The sequence below is a fragment of the Sparus aurata genome, chromosome 1 (assembly GCF_900880675.1).
Source record: "Sparus aurata chromosome 1, fSpaAur1.1, whole genome shotgun sequence".
NCBI lineage: Eukaryota > Metazoa > Chordata > Actinopteri > Spariformes > Sparidae > Sparus > Sparus aurata.
In genome coordinates this window covers 12,696,560-12,716,065 of record NC_044187.1, presented here as the reverse complement: position 1 = coordinate 12,716,065, position 19,506 = coordinate 12,696,560, and the positions used below count along the sequence as shown (strand labels likewise).

Below are 19,506 nucleotides of genomic sequence, written 5' to 3'. Positions count from 1 at the left end.
CAGACAGCATGTAATAGTGCTTTATTATCAAACAGTAATAAAACCTTTTATACAATAAATCATCTAACATGCACAGTCCAACTCTTGTCACCATTAGGGACCGGAGAGGCAGACTATTTCAACACCTTGGGCTTAATTCATACACTTAAATTAACAGGGTTGTAAATCCGATGACAGAATCACATTACCACTGCCTTATTCTAAGCCATAGCACAGGTGACAGATAATGAAAATCAGCATGCTACTTTGAGCATTACATATCAAACAGCCAACCTCATTATCAACACCTTTGTGCGGGCTCTGTGGATGGCACACAAAAATTCTCGCCAGGAGAACTTATTACATTTAAGAGGAAGAGAAAAGGGCACGCACTCAACATCGCCTCTAATAACTCCAAGTGAATCTCATATTGTCAAACACTTTCATCGTTATGACCTGAAATACCTGATCAGAGTTAACGTACGATGACTCTTGTGCTATTATTTTCCGTAAGTAGTTGCTTAGAGAACTGGGAAATCATAAAGCGCTAAACTGGCTGAACAGATAGTATTTCCAAATCCAAAATTACTTTTTTACATTTCCTTATTAATCCTAGGTATGCGTCTTACTATATTAGTTTGTGTTACTTTTAATGTCTTACATAAAGCATTGTGAATTGCTCAGTTGTCTAAAGGTGCTATAAAAACAAACCACTCACCCCTGTAATCATCCCCAACAGCACCCAACATGTTTAATAATGGAGTTGTTTTAAAGTCAGATTTCAATAAGAGTTCAGAACTGACATGTCTCTTTCATTTTGCAGTATGTCAGCTGCCACGCAATGTTCAAATACTGTCTAACATCCACTCATTTCCATTTATGTAATGCCTGTGTCATGTGATTTTACTGTATGTAAGTAGGTTGTGTTGGAATTTTTTTGATGTTTTCTTTGATATTTTAGTTTTGGCCCTTACACTCCTTCTCCCCTCAAGAGGCTTTGTCTTTTTGCCAGACTGTCCTTGTACACTGTGAATTTGTTTTTAATAACCTACCAAAATAAAGGTCAAATAAAATTTAAAGAAAATGCCTGGCATGTAAATGAAGGACATGTTGCCTTTAGAAAAGCAAAATGTTATCTCTGCTGTTGTCACACGATGGATTATTAGACCCAGCTCTTCCTCTGTATCCCAGCTGACAGTTCTTTGCAGGTGGATTTAAATTTAAGGATGTAAGAATTCACATTCCAAAAAAGTAGACAGGTAAACAAAGACAATGCTTTCTGCCATGTATCAAGTTAATCATATATGTTAATCTATGTTTAAACTCCAACAAGAAAAGCTTTCTTTCTACTTGTTTCCATCTATACATTTCAGCATGTACTACAGTGAAGAAGGTTATTCATTTTAGAAGCTTTACTGTTGTTTTAAACCGTAGAGATGATGCACCGCTGGTTTACTACACAGTCTGCTCTTTCTAACCCCGTTCCCACATGGTATTGGAGTTTTCACGCCAACTGAAACACTGCCAGGAGATGTTTTGTAGGTGTTGTGGTGTGACATGTCTCCTGCTGAAAAGAGAATTCGGCTTTGAGACAAATGAGTCATCCTGTTATAAAGTTAAACCTAGAGCGCAGACTGACGATCACGCTAGCACTGTAGATGCACACACAAAAGAAAAAGAGAAACAATTAAACAAATAAGAGTGCTGGGTGAAACACTGCTGTTTACTGTGGCTCATAATTACCCAAATGGACACCTAACAACTCAAGATTTTGTTGTGTGCCATTTCTTTCCATGAAGAGCGGAGAAAAAAAAATCAAAAAGAACATTAATAAAGAGACAGCAGATTAGCCAGCGTGGGTTCACATCTGATTTCTCCAGTGTTCTCCTTTTATTGCTACATCAGGAACTGACTCATGCATTATTGCCCTAGGAGAGCTGTCTCCCTCTCTGCAGCCATTACAATAAACCTTGACAAAAACCTCCTCCTTTCAATCTTTCCCCACATGACTGACTCCACTTCTATAACACTCTCTCCACTATCTTGTCCTTATCTCACAAACATCATGTCTATTATTTTTTGCCCTCCTTCTACACAGTAATTATCTCTGCTGTCTGCTTTGCCATTCACCCCACACAGAGTGAACAGCCAACACAGCCACTAAAGGATGCCGCGCTAGAAACCTTCGCTTTTAAAACGCCCACACTGTGTCTGGTGGAAAGAAGTCCAAGCAAAAACCCATATTATGAAAATACACTGTCAACACAGTAATGTCTAGAAAGCCTAGCAGATAGAAAAGGTAAATGTGCTCAATTTTTGATTTTGTTTCGTTCTGTAGCTCTATCACTGCATCATATTTACATCTTATTGCTTCATGTTTGGTTGTTTTCCTCTGAAGAAATTGACTTTTAGCTCCGAAGTGAAGCAGCACAGCAACAGAACAAATCTTTCACTAAACAATAACAAGATTAACTACAATAATAGAAACAGACTCTCTACAGTAATAGAGATTATCTTCCAAGACGCTGGGAACAGGAAAGTGAGCATCACGTCTTCTCAATGTTATAAAGAATAAACTTCACAGGCCTCACATGTTAAATATGAAGGAAGGCAGTAAAATGAGGAAGGCTACCGACTTTTTACAAAACATTTTCAAAATATACTCACCGGCCTTTCTTGTTCCAAAATAGAGGACTTCCCAGGCTCATACTCAAAAATACTCTTGGGCTCTGCGCGGTACTTCCGTGTGTCCACTTTTCTGTTGGGGGGTCCCCATTCATTCCTGGTGAGTAGAACATTTTTTAAATAAAAAAATACTAAATACATCGAACCAAAAGATTTCTGAATGTACAAACATGAATATATGCTCAATATGCTCACAACTACAAGAAACACTGTGCTCAAAAGTACAAAATACACTATGTTCAAAAGTATTTTCAGTCCCTCTGTGACAACTATCAACCTGCTTTAAAGAGCTGAAGTGGAAGACACAAGCCAAGACTTTCGGCCTGAATGGTCAAGCTGTTATGATTTACATTATGCATAGATTTAATTAGGATCATGTAAACAACCATCTCCTGCAGCCAGTTGAAAGCTGCCAGCAGAAGGTCAGTTTTCTTAATGTAATCTATGGTGTGTAAAATTTATGCGAGCAATAATAGTTAATTTGAAAGATAAATGTAAGATGCAATCAATCCCATTCATACGGTCTTTCAATATTGACTGGGTGCCAGTATTGCATAACTAATGAGGTGTAATAAATAAAAAAAAATTAAAAAATAAAGAAAAGACAAAGCTCCTCTTACGAATCAGGCGAGTCTTTCTCGCGGTCACTGTCTCTCGCCCTAAGTTGAAGCAAAGATGGCATTGGCGGAGGTGGTGGGGGTACAGGGGATGGTGAAGGCTCCCGAGGCCCCAGATGCCCTCCGTTGTCTGAGGGGCTTTTGGTGAGAGGCCTGTACGTATGTGTCCGGGGAGCAGGGTGGGCCATCGTGGGGTTTGACGACTGTAGGCTGTAGTCATCTGTTAGGAACAGGACAGAGGAGGAAGAAGTGATGAAGCAGAGCAAGCCAGACAGGAGGAGACAAATGGGTTGGGAAGAAATTACTTATTGTATAACACACATAAAAACATCTCTCACCACTGTTTATGACAGCATATGTTGCATTGTATGTGTCAGAATAGTCGTCATCTGTAGAGGAAAGGCACAAAGAGTGATTAAGATACAGGTATATAAAGTATTCATAGCACAGAGGGTAAAAAAATGTGTAGTCTCCCCTCTGGGGAGAACAGCACCTTCAGTCAGCTTGGATACAGTCAGTTACAAAGTCATTTCCAATAGTGACCAACTTTTCACAGCGGGGTAGAAGGATCAAAACCACCTAAGCAGCATAAACTACCGCTCTGTTCGTCCACAAGCTCAGCGTGTTTCAAACAATTGTTTTTCCAATACAGCTTCATGTTAAAGAAACAAGCAAACATACTGCCATTATTTTGACGACATTCAACTGCGATAAGATTCACTATAAGTAGGAGTGATTTTGATTATATTTTGATCAACTGCGCAGCCCTATTTTCTAATTTGTCTTTTGTTGAGTTACTAGAAGGACAATAACAGCCCATAGAAGCAGCATATCTGCCATAATTAGATGTAACTTTGAGTGTTTGATTCAGTCCGAATTCAAAGCTGCAATTTTCCGCAAAAGGAAACTAAACATTTTCTCAAGACTTTTGCAGGGAGTTCCTGGAATACTATTATATAAATTCAAGTGAATTTGTGAATATGTGAATATTCACCATGAGAACTCTCTAAGATGCATCATAAAGATGTTATTCAGGCACACTGAATCATGAAAAATTATGTGTGAATGTGTGTGTGTGTGGCGCAGTAGAAGAAGCCTGAGCAGTTATGAACAAACAAGCCTTGTACTGACTGTGAAAGTCTCTCAAGCCCACAAAATTAGAGCAGATTTCCCAGGACAGCTCAGTGTCTATTAGAGGTTTCTCTCAAATTCTCCGCCTCCGACTCTCTCGCTCTCATCTAATGAGTTCTGGCTGAGAGCTGCTCTGGCACTTGTGGTTTAACAAGAACCGACATGCAAAGAAAAAGATTACAAACATGCATGTATGCATGACCAATTCTGAAAAGTGTCTAATGATCACAGCATCAGATAAAGGGACATTTCTGCTGTTCTGTGTGATTCAGTATTGACGTACCTGCTTTGTGAACCTTGTGGATCTGTTTGAACATAGTTTTGTACCAATCCTTAGGCCTATCCACCGTCTGTGAAGAGAGACATAACCATAAAGATTAACATGCCGTGAAATACAACATAAATTGGATAGCTGAAGTTAGAAAGTAGAGAGCGTTCCCACCATTTTAAAGAACATTTGTGAGTAGAGAAAAAACGCACTCTGCTTCTCTAAGGAGTCATTTCACTAACAGAGAATTTAATTTGTGGTGAAATACATGAATACATTATTTAGAAGACCCATTTATCACATATGTAGGCACTCTCCATAACTTGCCTTTAGGAAATGTTGATTGATAAAAAAAATCTTCTCAAGAATCCTTTACATCAGGTTATTTAACTTAATTCAAGGTAACTGCTCTATTTAGCAGCTAAAACTGATAAGAAACAAGTCTGAAAAGTGGATTTGCTTGGTTCTCTCACACATTCTCTCAAATGTATCTCTTTAATATTTGAATGTGGGTACTCAATACCAAAATCCTTTTTTCCTTCTCTTCCTGGTAAACTATCATACTTTTTGACGATTTCCCTGGAACTCGAGGAACATTTACATCCATTTATCCAATCAAATGTGACGAGCTTACCCCCCTCATAGAAAAACACACTCAAGTGTCCAGCTAGTTGGTTGTACTAGCTAACACAGTGTTTGGATATCAGCTGACAAGACGTTTGTTTAAGGGAGGTGCATATAAGCAAGAACAGCAGCCCCTGCTTTGTTTCATAAAATGATCAAGATTGATTGTTGTTCACTGTACAGAAGAAACTCCCATGTGTCCAATACGTAATATTAGGCCGATGTCTCTTGTGGATTAGCCATGAAAAATAAGAAATGTGCGGGTTTCCCTTTTGTGTCAAGCAGCAAAAAAACTGTAGCATGTGATGTGACTATTTTAAATCCATATTGCAAAGTTGCATAAAATCTACATTTGTTGATTTGGACATATTTCAGCTTTTGAGGATACTCAGTATATATTCTGCCACAAAATCCAAACATACATCCAACATGGTCTTAAAAAGACAAGTCAGTGTTATCAGTAACTACATAAACTACTACACCATTAGGTTTTGGTATGATTGCATCCTATGCTATGCTAAGGTGATTGTGCCTTCTCTCAGAAATCATTGTCAGCATGTTTGATTTTGCAAAACAGAACCAAAGCAGGAGCTTCAGGTGCTCTGCCTGGAGAAACCCTGGTATGTGTCTCTTTGTGTATACAGTATAGATCTAACAGCCACTTCAGAAAAGAGCTATCAAATGGCAGAGAGACTTAATCCTCTCTTTATTCAGTAGCACTAAACAGCGAGTCTGGACTCTGGTCACAGAAGAGGCGGTTTGGCTCCACAGTGAAGGAGAGCGTGTGACTGAGCATGTAGCATTGGCACTGCCATGAGACGGGCCAATTACCACTTCACTCTCCATGGCTACCATATAAAGTGTCCACAAAAATGTTTGTCTGCTCACAATAAGGAGCATCTGTTTTTCTTCTTTGCTGTTTTTTTTTTCTTTTCACCTTTTCTCTTTGCTTTTATTGGCCGTCTTTCATTCTTCCTCTTACTTTCTCTGGCTCACTCATCCTGTAGTTTAACATGTCTGCCTCTAAATGCTGCTCTTCAAGAAATGGATAACTGAGTGGTACTGACACGAAAAGCCTTAACAGAGATAACATACAGCAGCAAGGAGGGCCTTGCAGTTCAAAAGCAAAGTCCTTTTCTAAGCTCATCTTTATAACTAACTCACAGAGGAAGAGTAAAAGAGATACTGAGAGATACTGGGGGCAAGAAAAGGCTTTTAATATGGAGTCAAAAGTTGCTGACAGCTGAAAGTAATCCTCTCTTGTGAGAATGATCACATATCAACACAAGAGAAATGGGTCAAAAGACACTCCTGTGCAACATTACAGTACCCAACTGATCCAGTCTGCTGCAAAAACCAATGAGTTCAACTCACCGTGCGGATAGCGATAGGGATGCCAGACTCATCCACGGGGCCGATGCCTTCATAATGAGGAGCTTTAATGAGGGACACCTTTTTCTCTTCTTCTGAGAAGCTGGCAATTGGCACAGTGCTACTGACACTGGTGTGGCCTGACACCACAGACTCTCTGGTGACTGACTCGCTGCCCTCTGGATACAAGGAAGAGGAAGAGGGAAAAGAGTAAGACACACTGTCAGCTGTAGCTGCTAATAATCTAAAAAGGGAATTAAATTCTGGGCAACAATGCCAACTAAGATTAACTGCTCTTTTGTATGCTTAAAAATGCGAGTGGCACAAGAACATTCTTTGTCTTTCTCTCAATGTCATACTAATTAATGATATATCATTGGATTGTAAACAAAAAACGTTTACCTAAATAACCTTATGAGTCAAGCATGATGATAATTTGCTAATCCTTCTTGACTTATACTAAATTGAATACAGTTTATAATATCATGTCTAACAAATGAATGTTGATATTGTCCAAGAATTTTCAATGCAACATGTGGTGTCGTCGCCTCTCATAAAGGGACAAAAGACCAGTGACTCACCTGAACTCCTGCTCTGCCTCTGGAGCCCAGTGTGGAGTGAGACGGGGGGAGGAGGGTAGGCCGGGGGAGAGAGGGGCCTCTGTTGATGGCTGGTACTTCCATTCATTGCGTGAGAGAGGACCTGGCCCTAGGAGTGACCCACAACAGAGACAATAAGTCACTACCAATCACAAATGGCAGCAGAAAGCACAAATGTTCATCTGCTATAGCGGAGAATGTTGCTTCTCTGCCCTACAACATTAGTTCATGATTGTAAATGTAAAAGACAATTAGCAAAACAAGAGAATGATTAGTTTTATGAATCCTTTATGACTCAAAATACTTCTATAAAACTTAACATTGCAAGAGGAATGAATGTACATGTAGGCAGATATTGGGCCTGATGTGATTCTTAGGAACTGCTGAATCTGTTGACTGTGCAATGTAAGAACAGTTAGTGAGGGTAAGGGGCACTCATTGATCACTTCACTTCAAAACAGACAGAAGAGATTAAAACAGTGACAGTAAACAAACACAACTCTTTCAAATTCACATACGTTTCATTTTAAATTAGTCGTGACATAAACAGACGGTAAACAGTGAAGATACAGTTACAATGGGAGGCTCTTCTGTAGAATGCTCTCCCATTCAACACAAGAACATCTGACTTCATCTGACAGAGGATAAAAAACATTTTAATTTAAGGGCCTGTGTGTTCAGATTGAAGATTCATGATAACTCTAAAACCAAAAACTACTGTACCAATCAAGCAAAACAACAATCTGAAAGTGATTAATTCACTTTACAGCAACACAGAAACACTCAGTGGACAACCCTTATGAGTGTATCTAACAGTCTGTGTACACAGGAAACGTTTGAGTTCTGTTTTTATTTGATTGCGTCATATGTGTCTCATGGAACTAATACATTTCTACTCTAAAAAATCCTGCTCTCTACAGACTTGTTTGCTCAGGCTTTATATGCCCAGCTGCGACCTATGGTACAGTTTCATGCTTCAAGTCTATTTATTTCTATGCTCATAACTTTAGTGTAGGCTTTGAGTGCTGACTTACAATCAATACTGTGTCTGAACACATCCTGTGTGGACAAAGACAAAGCTCTAAAGCTGCTGCTCTGCTAACACACTGCTCCATTCTCAATATCAGTCTTGTTACAACTGGGAAGAAAAGGGTGCACATGGAAATGCATGCCATAATATAAAGATGTGCATTTTCTCTGGCAGGGTCCCTTATTTTGATTCTCAGGGAAATAAAATGAGCTGAAAGGCAATATAGCTGCAGTCCTCATGTATGTTACATTATAAAACACTCAACCTGTCTTTCAAGATGCCGGTCACCTGCTGCCAGCAGCTTTCACTCTCACTCTGCTGCAAGTGCAGAAAAATGGTTTTCTTTCATCATGAATTTTTTATGTGAACTGGCCTTTAAGAAACAGCATTGATTGACTGCACTGGATTGCAAAAAAGGGCATAACAAAAAGAAACACAGACAAGCACACAAAGACATATAGTTCTAATGAGTACAGACATTAACATAATAAGGGAACAGAGTTTGCTGAATTTATTTCTGGTATCTGACAGGTAAGTTGTAGTTGGTGGTTAGTGAAAGCTAAAAATCTTTAGTAATAACACATTTTGTGAAGGTCTCGTTCAGCATTCCAAATGAGTCGGGAGAGGGAGGGAACCATTTGTTTTTGGTAATGATATGTGTTACAGCAGTGACATGTGGGGATAATTACGTTAGTGAAAGTGGCTGCTGCAGCAGTGGAGGCCACAGACGTTGTTAGCACATCATCAAGGCCAGCAGTGGATGTGTAGGCAGAGACATGGCTGAGGGTGGGCGATGGTGTGGGTGAGGCGCCAGGTGAGTCCAGGCTACAGATCTGTAGCTCATCCAGCAGCCCCGCCGTGGACGTTGAGTAGTGGCTGAGGGCTGACACCGTCACAGGGGAAGCTGAGGGTGACACGCAGCTACCGGTGCTCACACTGCTGACGGTGGGAAGGCTTGGCTCGCTGACTGCAGCAGCTGTGCTGCCAGCTCCACTCGGAACATATGGGGTGGGTGATAGAGTCTTGGGCATTAGGCCTGACAGGTAGTCGAGTGAATCTGAGCTGTGGCAGCGATAGGGGGAGTGCCGTGCTGCGGGGTCGTGTAAGGGAGGCCCCTGGTGTTGGAGGGAGAGGGAGTTGATTGGAAAAGGAGGAGAGGAGGAGAGTGCTTAGTGATATTACTCATTAGCCACGTTGTCACAAAGGATGTGTGGAAGTAATACGTGAGCCTAACAGAAGGTGAAATGCTGTTGTGAAACCACACCGGGCGTCACGAGGCTGCAGCATCATCTTCCTTAACGTGATTAATGCTGTGAATTGAAGAGGCTTTGTTAGTTCAAACTGGAAGGCAACAAATACACAGACAGTAAAATAAAAGTAACAGTTGGTTATCACACATACAGTATGAGGTCACACATATGTAGAATCATAATTAGTTTGGTTGGCGGGTTGGATGGCAGCACCAAGTCTAACAAACTCAAGGGCATCACACACAAGCAGCATATGACATGCAACAACTGCACCTCTGTATCTTCACTACTTCTTCTGTTTGTTTTATTGATGGCATGTGCCAGTGTGTTACCCTTTAAGCACTCTGGATGTCACCACGACAAAACCCAGGGATGTTTTATCATAGTGACCTTAACATGGACACAATCATTGCTTTCCTTTGTTGTATTGTTACTGTATGAAGTCAGTTATGTACCAAAAGTTGAGCAGCAGAGGGTCTTGGCGGTACTGCAGGAGGTGCCTTCGTTATCTCCTCCTGGGTTGGACCTGCACTTGGGGTTTGTTTTTGGGCTCGGTCGGGGACCTTGGGTTCCACTGTGTCTTTTGAAGACTCTGGTTGTTTCAGATTCTCCGGGCCCAGGTTGACAGAAAATGAGGCTGTCTGTGTCAGGGGTGGAGACAGGATGGGACCCTTTTGTGGAGCTGGGGGAGTGGGTGGTGGGGAACCTGTGGTCTTAGTTTGGGGGTCAAGGTAAGAGTTGCCGTGAGCTGGGGGGTCAGGGATGGTGACAGGGGTTAGCTTGAGGGAGGACACCTTACGCTCCTGGGACTGTGAATTAGTGGTGATGGATGCACTACAGTTGTCATTTGGGACAGTGGACTGGTCTGTCTGTTGAACTGGGTCTGTGCTGGTCTCTGAGTAGGAGTAAGAAGATGTGCTACTAATAGTGTAGGTCTCTTTCAACATTGATTTTTCATTCTGAGTGAGGGTTAGTGTTCCTGGGCTAAAATCATTAGCCAGTGCAATGATAGAGTTGTAGTCTGGCGGATTACTGCCAGTGGGCGAAAAGTGGAAACTCTCTCTTCGGGGGGGTGGCAAGGGCAAGTGATTGCTATCCTTATTGGCCAATTAGAATGCAACAGCCAAGCGAAGTTCAAGCGACAACAACAACAAATCATCAGAATAAAGCTTGATACAAATCATCAAGTTGTTCCCGACACATACTCAGAAATACAGTTTGGTTCATAATTATGATTGTTTGTGGTCTCATTTAAAATACCATTGTTCACAGAAACAGGACTTTTTCTATCTAAAAAGCATTCATTTAAAAATGTCAACATCTGTCAATGTTGTGTGTGAGACATTTTACCTGTGTTGGAGACTTTTTGTCCTGTAGATTGGGTCTGACGCTACGAAAGCCTTTGGCAGCAAGAGATGAGCTGCTGGCGTCTCCATTCTTAAGCCCATCTGTTACACTGCGTGACCGCCAGGAATCTAAAGATAAGGTTAATAATATTAGCATGACGCACTACACTGTGTTTTAATTAAGTTTTCTGGTCTCCTGCAAGGCGTTTAAAGCTTCTTTAGTCATGTACAATCAAGATTCTCCACCTGAATTCACCGTAAGGTAGAGAGACTTACCCAAGTCTGATGAGTGAGAATCACTCCCTGGGGAGGAGAGGAGACACAGCAAAAATAAATGACAAGACTGAACATGTTATAATATCTATCCCTGAAATATAATTCTGAAGCTAGAATTCACTCAGTCTGAACAGATAAATGAATGCCATTATATACATTAACAGATCATTTGTATGAGATTGAGCTTACTTTAAACGGTTTCTCTTTCGGTAATTGGTATACATGATTCGGGCTCTTTTATAAGAATGAGTACAGTACATATAGCTAGCAATAATGAGCGTCTGTTTTGTTCTGTGATTAGTTTCGGTCAGGCTCATAGACAAGCAATCGAAATAATTCATGTGTATAAACTGTTAATTAGAAAGTTGTAGGAGGTCCTGATTTAAGTTGTTTTGCAAAACTGCATTTCTCTGAATCTCTACAACGAAGGTGGCGAGAGCAATGTTAGCACGACCCATAGAGCCGCAATAACCACACTCGTGGCAAATACGCCAGATTTCTACAAAAGAAAAAACCCAGAATTTTCCCTAAACCAAATTCTTCATGAATACTTTCATACACTCATGGTTAACATTTTTCTGATTATGGATATGTCTGTCAATTTATTCCAATTTATTCCAATTTATTCCAATTTATATGGTTATGTTAGCTAGCTTTCATGAATCTGGACAGCTCATGCTTGGACGATCCACTCCACAGCACACAAAACACTCTAAACTGATTTGTTAACCTCATTTCTGTGGTGTACAGTGTTGGAACCAACCAGGAGAGTGATTTCTGTATAGGAACCAGTGTTGTTCCTCCATGTATAACAGTATGCTGCATTGCAATGGTGATTGTATATTACATCCCTGCCACGGCTGAGGGTCACTCACAAGCTGATGTCTGCACATCTCCTTCACAATAATACTAGTGGTTGCCCACAGGGTCCTAAAGCCCTCTGGATGGTGGTTTGATCAGTCTTACCATACTCCTAAACCTTCTATATCTGATAAGTCTTCTCTTAAGTTTTCACAGAGTACCCTACTTTTGTTAAAAGGATGCGTACAGTACTGCGATGCCTACGTGGGTGCAGCTGTTAACCTGGATGCTGACAAGGTTCAGGCACTAACACTGCTCTTTCAGCAAAGAAGCACACTAGGAATCTGAGGCGACCAGCTGTAGCCTCGTGGAAAATGAGAATGTACTTCAGGTTCAGCTTTTTCCCTTGCTATATAATATCCTCAGTTATTTGTCTTAACATGACCTGCAATTTTAAATTATGTGTGAGTAATAGGATAGTTTAGAATGAAATGGCTTATTAATACAGCAAATTCACAGTAAGTTTGCATGCATAAAGCTTAAAAAGACTGAGCAGAAAAAACTGAGCTGAACAGTGCCCAAACAACAAGCCTATCCAAGAACATTTCCACATTCTCCAAAGCTCAGGGTCAAGGGAGTTGTGCCACGTCTAACCAATCCATGCTGACAGGGAAGAAAGAGTAACAGGGGAGTAAAAGAGGCAGGAAACTGTGATAAAAAAACATTAGGACCACAGGAAGAGCAGAATAAACTACCCTTAAAGAAAGGGAAATTGTATGGAGCAGACCAAGTGCATGACATATGAGAGCTGTCAAAAGGAAGGAAGATTAACATCAACAACATCAGGTATAGTATGACTTATGACTGATTCAGGAAGCAAAAACAAGCCCAAGACGGAAGAGACTTAAGTAAAAGGAAGTAAAAGAACTATACAATGAACCGATCAGCAAAAAATAGCATTCCACAATCACAAGATTGCTTAAGCTAAAGCAAAATCAGGCGGATGAAGCCCAATCATGATTCTGGAAAAACAACAAGCCACTTGCTAGACTTACCTCATGTTTTGACATTTTAGTTCAGTCAATATGTATTTTAGCTATCCAATTGTTCTCATTCAAACATTTTAATTTGAAGTGTGGTCGTGAGTGTTAGTACCTGTGCCTAGATTTGGTGAGCTCTGGACCCTCTTCATGGGAGAGAGTGTGAGTGACAAGGCCACGCTTTTGCGAGCAAATCCTCCGCTATCTGAGAAATCACAGCCAGGCAGGTGATCATCGAGGCAGAAGCAGCGGCGCACACATGCACATGCATATAAACAAAGGCACGAAGACACACACGCTCAGACAGAAAGGCTTCCAGCCAGAAACAAATCAAACAAGCAATCAAGTAGAAGTAAAGCACATGCATTTAAAGAGCCTGATTTGTACTGCATGAGCTCAGGATATTTGATGAAACTGGTGCAGAGCACAATCACAAGTTTTGATTGTAAAGTAGAGGTTTGAAGATGCTCTATTGCATTAATTTCTGCTGATTTATACTTTCACTCCACTACCTTTTAGAGGCAAATACTGCGCTTTTTTACTTTACTTCATTTAATTAATAACTTGTTCAGTTCCATAATTGTTCAGTGTTGATAGGCTATTACTTGATGTGTAACCAACCACATTCCGTTGTGTACTGGACACTCAGTGAGACCACAGTGTGGTGATGACAGACAGAGTCAGCTGAATCTGAGCCAAAGTGACCATAAACTAATTTATTTGATCAGCAATCAGACAAAAAACTAACAATAACAAAACACTAATTCCAATGATATAAACTAAATGCTGAATATCTGGTCCAATAATTGAAAATTTGTGACAATTTTGTAGAACGTGGGGGCTCATCTGGATCAAAGTAGTTTGCCACGAGTAACTTAGCTTTAGCATAATGTAGCCTTTTTGGTTCCTTGCTCCAGATTAAGTGTGTGTGTTGCTTCCTTCTTTGTTAGACAGTGCCACTGAATTTTAGTCTTGTAGGAGTTGTTTTTGTTGAGTTGTTTTGTTTCTCCATCAAATTAATTTTCTGTTCCAAAATGTTATTGGCTGTTTTTCAACACACAACACAGCTATTTTGGTATTGTCTTCTAGATTGTAAATAGAGGCAAACAACCAAGATGAGTCAAGCTACCACTGGCAGAGTGTTGGTGTGTGGTGTCTGAAGAAGACTGAAAGACGGATTACTCATCATTGATTCTCTGGCTGAAATACACTCTCGGGATGACTGCCAAGTTTAGGACAGAGCTTTGGAAATGTATTAAAGAAGGAGTACGTCACAGTGGTTAAAAGCAACGGGCTTACTATACTTATTGATGCTTTAACTCACAATAACCCAGGCCCAAAATGGACCGACACCAAAGTGGTGAAACAGGGTCAGGGTTAGAATTACAGAGTCATGCCAGTGGCAGAGGAAAAGTAGCACACATAGCTGCCTTTAAAATAGCTGGGTGGTCTGACATGTGGACAAATATTTATGTTTTTATTACAGAGTATGAAGTGTAAACAAAAGTTTTATGTTGACTTATTTTGTGCTAGTAAATACAAAATAAAAACAAAATATAATTAGGAAAGGAGGGAAAATATAATTTTTCAACTTTGCAAAAAACAAAAATAATGGATGGATGATTCCCCAGAGATCACATGTAGTTTGTGGTTTGTGTATGTATGTTTGTGTCTGTGTACTTGTATACCTGTATTCATATTGAAGAGCACTTCTTACTGAGCAGGGGGATACACTTTCCTGGGAAAAAAAACAAAAAACAAAGCCTTTCAGACACAAGAATTCAAACATTTCCAGAATAAATATCTTCTAGAGAAGTAGACGGACGCTTTACAAGAATTTATTGTCATTTCCAGTGATTTCCACTCACAAACTGATCTCCCTGAGACTGCAACAATAAATAATTGATCTATTGCAATTCTGAGATGCGACCTCATTTTTTTAGTGTAAACTCTTTAATATTAAATCACTAATCTAAGCATTTATTTTGGAAATCTGCCAATTTCCTGCTGGCTGCTGCCCACAAGGTCATTAGCTTTAATTTGATTCAAATCAGACATTTTAAAGAGCCAACATTTCTGTGTAGGGAAATTCTGGAGAGATTAATGACGTTTAGGAGAAGGAATGCAGTGTGCTGACATACCACAGTTGACTGCAAGTCAGCTCAATTTTAAACTCCTTTCACACATTTCATTTTTGCAGTGCCAAAAAAACCCTAAAGGATTTCAGTAGATCTCCAACACATGAAGTGTGACAAACTGAGAGTTGAGATGAATCATAAAATGCAAAACTGAATTTCCTGGCAAAATAAAGAGCCATTTGATTGAAACCTCCATCCACATCTTTGATGTGTTCACAGATTCATTCGCAGTGAATTGAAAAGCTAGTTAATATGGCTGCGCTCAGACTGCAGGCGTATCAGATTTGCTTCTTGTATCAGAACTTCAGATTGTTTCACAGTCAAGCCAAATTCATTTGAACATGACTGTCCACAGACTTTTGTCCCCTGTGATCTTTTCGACACAGATGTAGCTAACTATATATTAATGCTGTTCGGAAAAAATATGTCACATGGTTCTTCCTGATATATTCATAATGCAACTTGAGTAATATTTAGTGTAATGGCAGATGAGGAGCATGTGCCACAAAGATTTTTGGCCAAATTGCTAACCCTTATACAGAAATATATTTATATCTGACTGTGACTGTGTGCAGCTAAAAAGGATTCAAGCAGCAAAAAAGAGTTCCTGATATCTTTTAATAACAGCTATGGACGTGCTTAATAGCAAAACAACAAGCTCACTTAAACATTTCCAATCTCTCTCCCTCGAGTTACTATGCAGCAGTTGAAAATGTAAAAAGTGAAATTAAATCAACTCATATTGCCTGTCATGTTTAAAACAATGCTTTACCCAAAGTCTAAACCCCTGGAATCCAAATGTGGGAACATAACTTATCTCCCAGCTGAGTGAGAGACTTAATGACCTCCGCACAGACTTCATGGCACATAGATGAAACATAAATATCTTAAATGGCACTGATAAATGATACAGAATGCCATGATTACTTAACTGTACCCATATGTGATGCCTGTCTCTTGCTATATGGAGACCTTTTCTTGGAACTGTTGCAGCAGGGGGCATGATTGATATGAATGGAGCACACATCAAAAGCCAAAGGCGCAGCACGGACTGTTGCATCGCTGTGTGAATGCATGCACGTGTGTCATCACGGGACTTAGCATGTATGACAGATACTACAAGCGACAGCCTACAGTGGCTGCAGTGGGGATCATACATGTCTGGTATCTAAATAACTGTGACATACAAAAGGCTACGTTTCACACATACTGTTGTGATGTTTCAGGAATGTGATGCATTGTAGCTGTGGTTTGATTGTTGTTGAAGAAGGCTCCAGAACTCTTGAAATGGTCCGAGACATTATGTCTGGGATGATTTCAGTATCTTAAAACCAAGCAAGATAAATGAAGTCCAAGTTGAAGTTAGGGGATTTTGATAATACTTATCAATGATTTAAGAGAGCAATTGTGTTTAAATAGGGTGGTTAAATGGCCACATGACTTTTTAGAGACATATCTTTGACTATTTCATGCCCCAAGCCACTGTCTGAGGATCTAAAAGCAGCTGGAAAGGTCAAAGTCTTTAAAAGGCTTTTAATTAAAAATGGTTTCTAGACATTTTTTGTTTTATTCAGTTATCTTATTGTATCTATGTAGTAAAACTGTATTCTGATTGTTTTTCTAACATCGTCATCACCATCATAATTCAGTTTCTGTCCAAAATGCACAGATGTTTCATCTATACCTTCATCAGTGCACCAAGTAATTAAATCTGTACAAATGATGAAACACTAGTGTACATTAAAAGTCTATGTAAACAAGCACATGCTTATGAGTGTTGAGGGATCCCCTGTAGACATACAGGCTGTCTCCTGATGGACGCATACACCCAAATAAGCAGTTTGTGATTTAACTCATGTTTCATCCTTCTTAGCATTTGTTACAGCTCTGAGTACAAACAAACTGACAATAGAAATGATGCATTTCTAAACTCGACCCAATTGCACATTGACCAGGAAAGTACTACTAATTGTGGCTACCATTTGCTGGGGCTTATTTTGGTAAAGGTATGCGATCATACCCTGACCTGAGTGTGTAAACTGCTTGAGCAGTTGGCTCTAGTGATGAGTGGCACTAGATGTATAGAGTAACGTTAACAAGTATTTGACCATGCTTAAAATTTTACAGGTCGGTTCAGATGAGAATATGGTAAACATCCATCAATCTCATTTCTCAGATAACTACCAAGCTACTTGTCTTACTTTGTCTGCATGCGATCTTAGGAACGATAGTTCACATAGCAGTTACATTTACCTCACCAATTAGTTATGCATATGGTTTGATTAGTTACGCATGGGTAGAAATGAGTGCTATGATTGTTTGCAAAATGTACTTTCAATTAATGCAAACAGATTTATCTCAGTTACCGCCAGATGTTTCATTAGGAGGTATATAAAACCTTTATCTCAAAGACCTAGCACTGGCTACATGGAATTAAAAACAACATATTGTAACATATGAGTTTACTTATTTCACAAAGTATTTCTTTACAAAATACTACTGTACAACTTATTTCCAATACATAATAAATAAAGGTCACTGAATACTCACTTTGGTAAATGTAAATGGGGGCAGATTATAGAACATCATGCATGATTTTCAGTAACTTACAACAGCTTTTAAGTGTTAATCACCCTCCTAAATTAATGAACAAAAAATATACCCTGATTATCTACTTATACTAATATTTTGTTTTCACCATTTGAGGATTTCCAAACAAAGTTCATGCTGGTGAAAAGGAAGTGCCATTACTTGTGTGACTCCATTAAGCCATACATCGTGGGATACTTTCAGTCTCAAGACCTTATCCTCACCCTCATACAGTATGCCCTCGTAAATCTATCTCCGAGAAACACACATACACACACGCACTGGGGTAAATCATGGGTCTGGCGTCGCAGGCAGTCGGCGTCCAAATGATGGTCAGATTATAAACAGGATCATGTTTCTTGGGGACAGATCAGCGGCGACACAGCAGCTGTGGCCATGGTGTAATGTTATGGCTGGACATGGGAAGAAAACTTGAGAGGCTCTACACCTCCGAACAACTCTGACTGTCCAGATAGACTTTAAAAATGTTTTAATGCAAAAATGTGCAGCACTCTCTGATGATAGATCACCATTAGCAGCTAATGCTTTTCAGCATGCAGATCCCGGTATATACTGGAGAGGTGCCAAATGTTCCCATAAATATTCAGTGAGTTTTCCAAAGTGTAATGCTCAAAGGGAAGTGGGAATAAATGTTGACAGATCTAACATGGGTCATCCTCCCCTTTTATAATCATTTAAGAACGTCGTTTTTCTAAATCTTCCCTAAATGAAAACTAAATATGCTAAATAACTAGATAATAAACAAGAGACCATTTCTAAAGAGTTGTTTGCAATTCTTGTCCAACTCATGTTGGCCAAAACATTTGGTATGTCAAGTCTGTTTCGAGTCACTTTATTTTCTTACTCTGGTTTATCCCCCGACTGTAATTTAGACATTGGTGGGCCACTCTGGAGACTAGTGTGTATATAATTACTGAGTGTAATAGCTGTGGGACTGCAAATATACAAGTCAGAGCTATAAGCCACAGAAAGTCATGACGTCCAACACCACAAGCCCATCAAGTCTCATTAGTCTGTTGAGTGACCCACTGGGACCCATACCGTTCATATCAGTGGACTTACAGGGTTTGAGCCTCCAATCCCTTTTTAACAGAAGGACCTGTAGTCTGTGGTAGGTGGCTCATCTTACTGTTTCTTTATTAGAAGAACATTACTGTTGATATGAGCTCATCTCCAGAAAATGGTTTCTATCATGGCATGACCAATTTCCTCCCATTTGACAAGAAAATTCACAAAATTTGACAAAACACGCAAGGGTATACGGGAATTTACACAACTTCTCTGTCTCTCTTTGTACCATTACAATTATCTCATTAAATGAGCATGTAGACAGCACTTAGATGACAAAGCACGGGTCAAGAACTTTCAATGCTATTGGAGAATGAGGTTAAAGCCGTTATCCCCCTTATAAACAAAAAAGGGACATTAAGCTAGATCATTATACTAAGAGAAATGTCTGGACAAAACAATAACATGGATAAAAATGTGACGCAGACAGTATAACAGAAACACAATAGGAAGGAAAGAAAAACACAAACACATCCTCAAAGAGAACTTGCCGGGATACCATTAGTCACTGGCAGCCTGCCTTGGCATAGACAAAACAAGTGTCTGAAAACAAATTGGTCACCATCCTTCCGTGAGAAAATTGATAACAATGAAAACATAAGAAAAATAACAATGATTTAACTATCTGTACCACCCAATCTTACCAAGCAGGTCTAAAGAATATCACTGGTAG

At 39.7% G+C, this 19,506-nt stretch overlaps 1 protein-coding gene across 17 annotated transcripts in view; it reads right to left on the bottom strand.

Annotated features, from left to right (window-relative positions):
- Nucleotides 1–19,506, bottom strand: part of sorbs2a (sorbin and SH3 domain containing 2a) — a 50,450-nt gene that overhangs the window by 17,297 nt on the left and 13,647 nt on the right. For 12 of the 17 annotated variants that reach the window (XM_030435261.1, XM_030435179.1, XM_030435524.1 and 9 more), the window contains 12 exons: nt 14,706–14,755; nt 13,133–13,222; nt 11,177–11,203; nt 10,905–11,029; nt 10,010–10,651; nt 8,994–9,419; nt 7,257–7,383; nt 6,679–6,854; nt 4,696–4,762; nt 3,620–3,670; nt 3,285–3,501; nt 2,647–2,761 (listed from right to left, as the gene is read on the bottom strand). In XM_030435261.1, the coding sequence (XP_030291121.1) occupies nt 2,647–2,761; nt 3,285–3,501; nt 3,620–3,670; nt 4,696–4,762; nt 6,679–6,854; nt 7,257–7,383; nt 8,994–9,419; nt 10,010–10,651; nt 10,905–11,029; nt 11,177–11,203; nt 13,133–13,222; nt 14,706–14,715 (2,073 nt within the window). In that variant the 5' untranslated portion in view covers nt 14,716–14,755. The remainder of the gene's footprint in view (nt 1–2,646; nt 2,762–3,284; nt 3,502–3,619; nt 3,671–4,695; nt 4,763–6,678; nt 6,855–7,256; nt 7,384–8,993; nt 9,420–10,009; nt 10,652–10,904; nt 11,030–11,176; nt 11,204–13,132; nt 13,223–14,705; nt 14,756–19,506) is intronic. The other 5 variants (XM_030435698.1, XM_030435610.1, XM_030435857.1 and 2 more) reach the window with 4 other exon arrangements.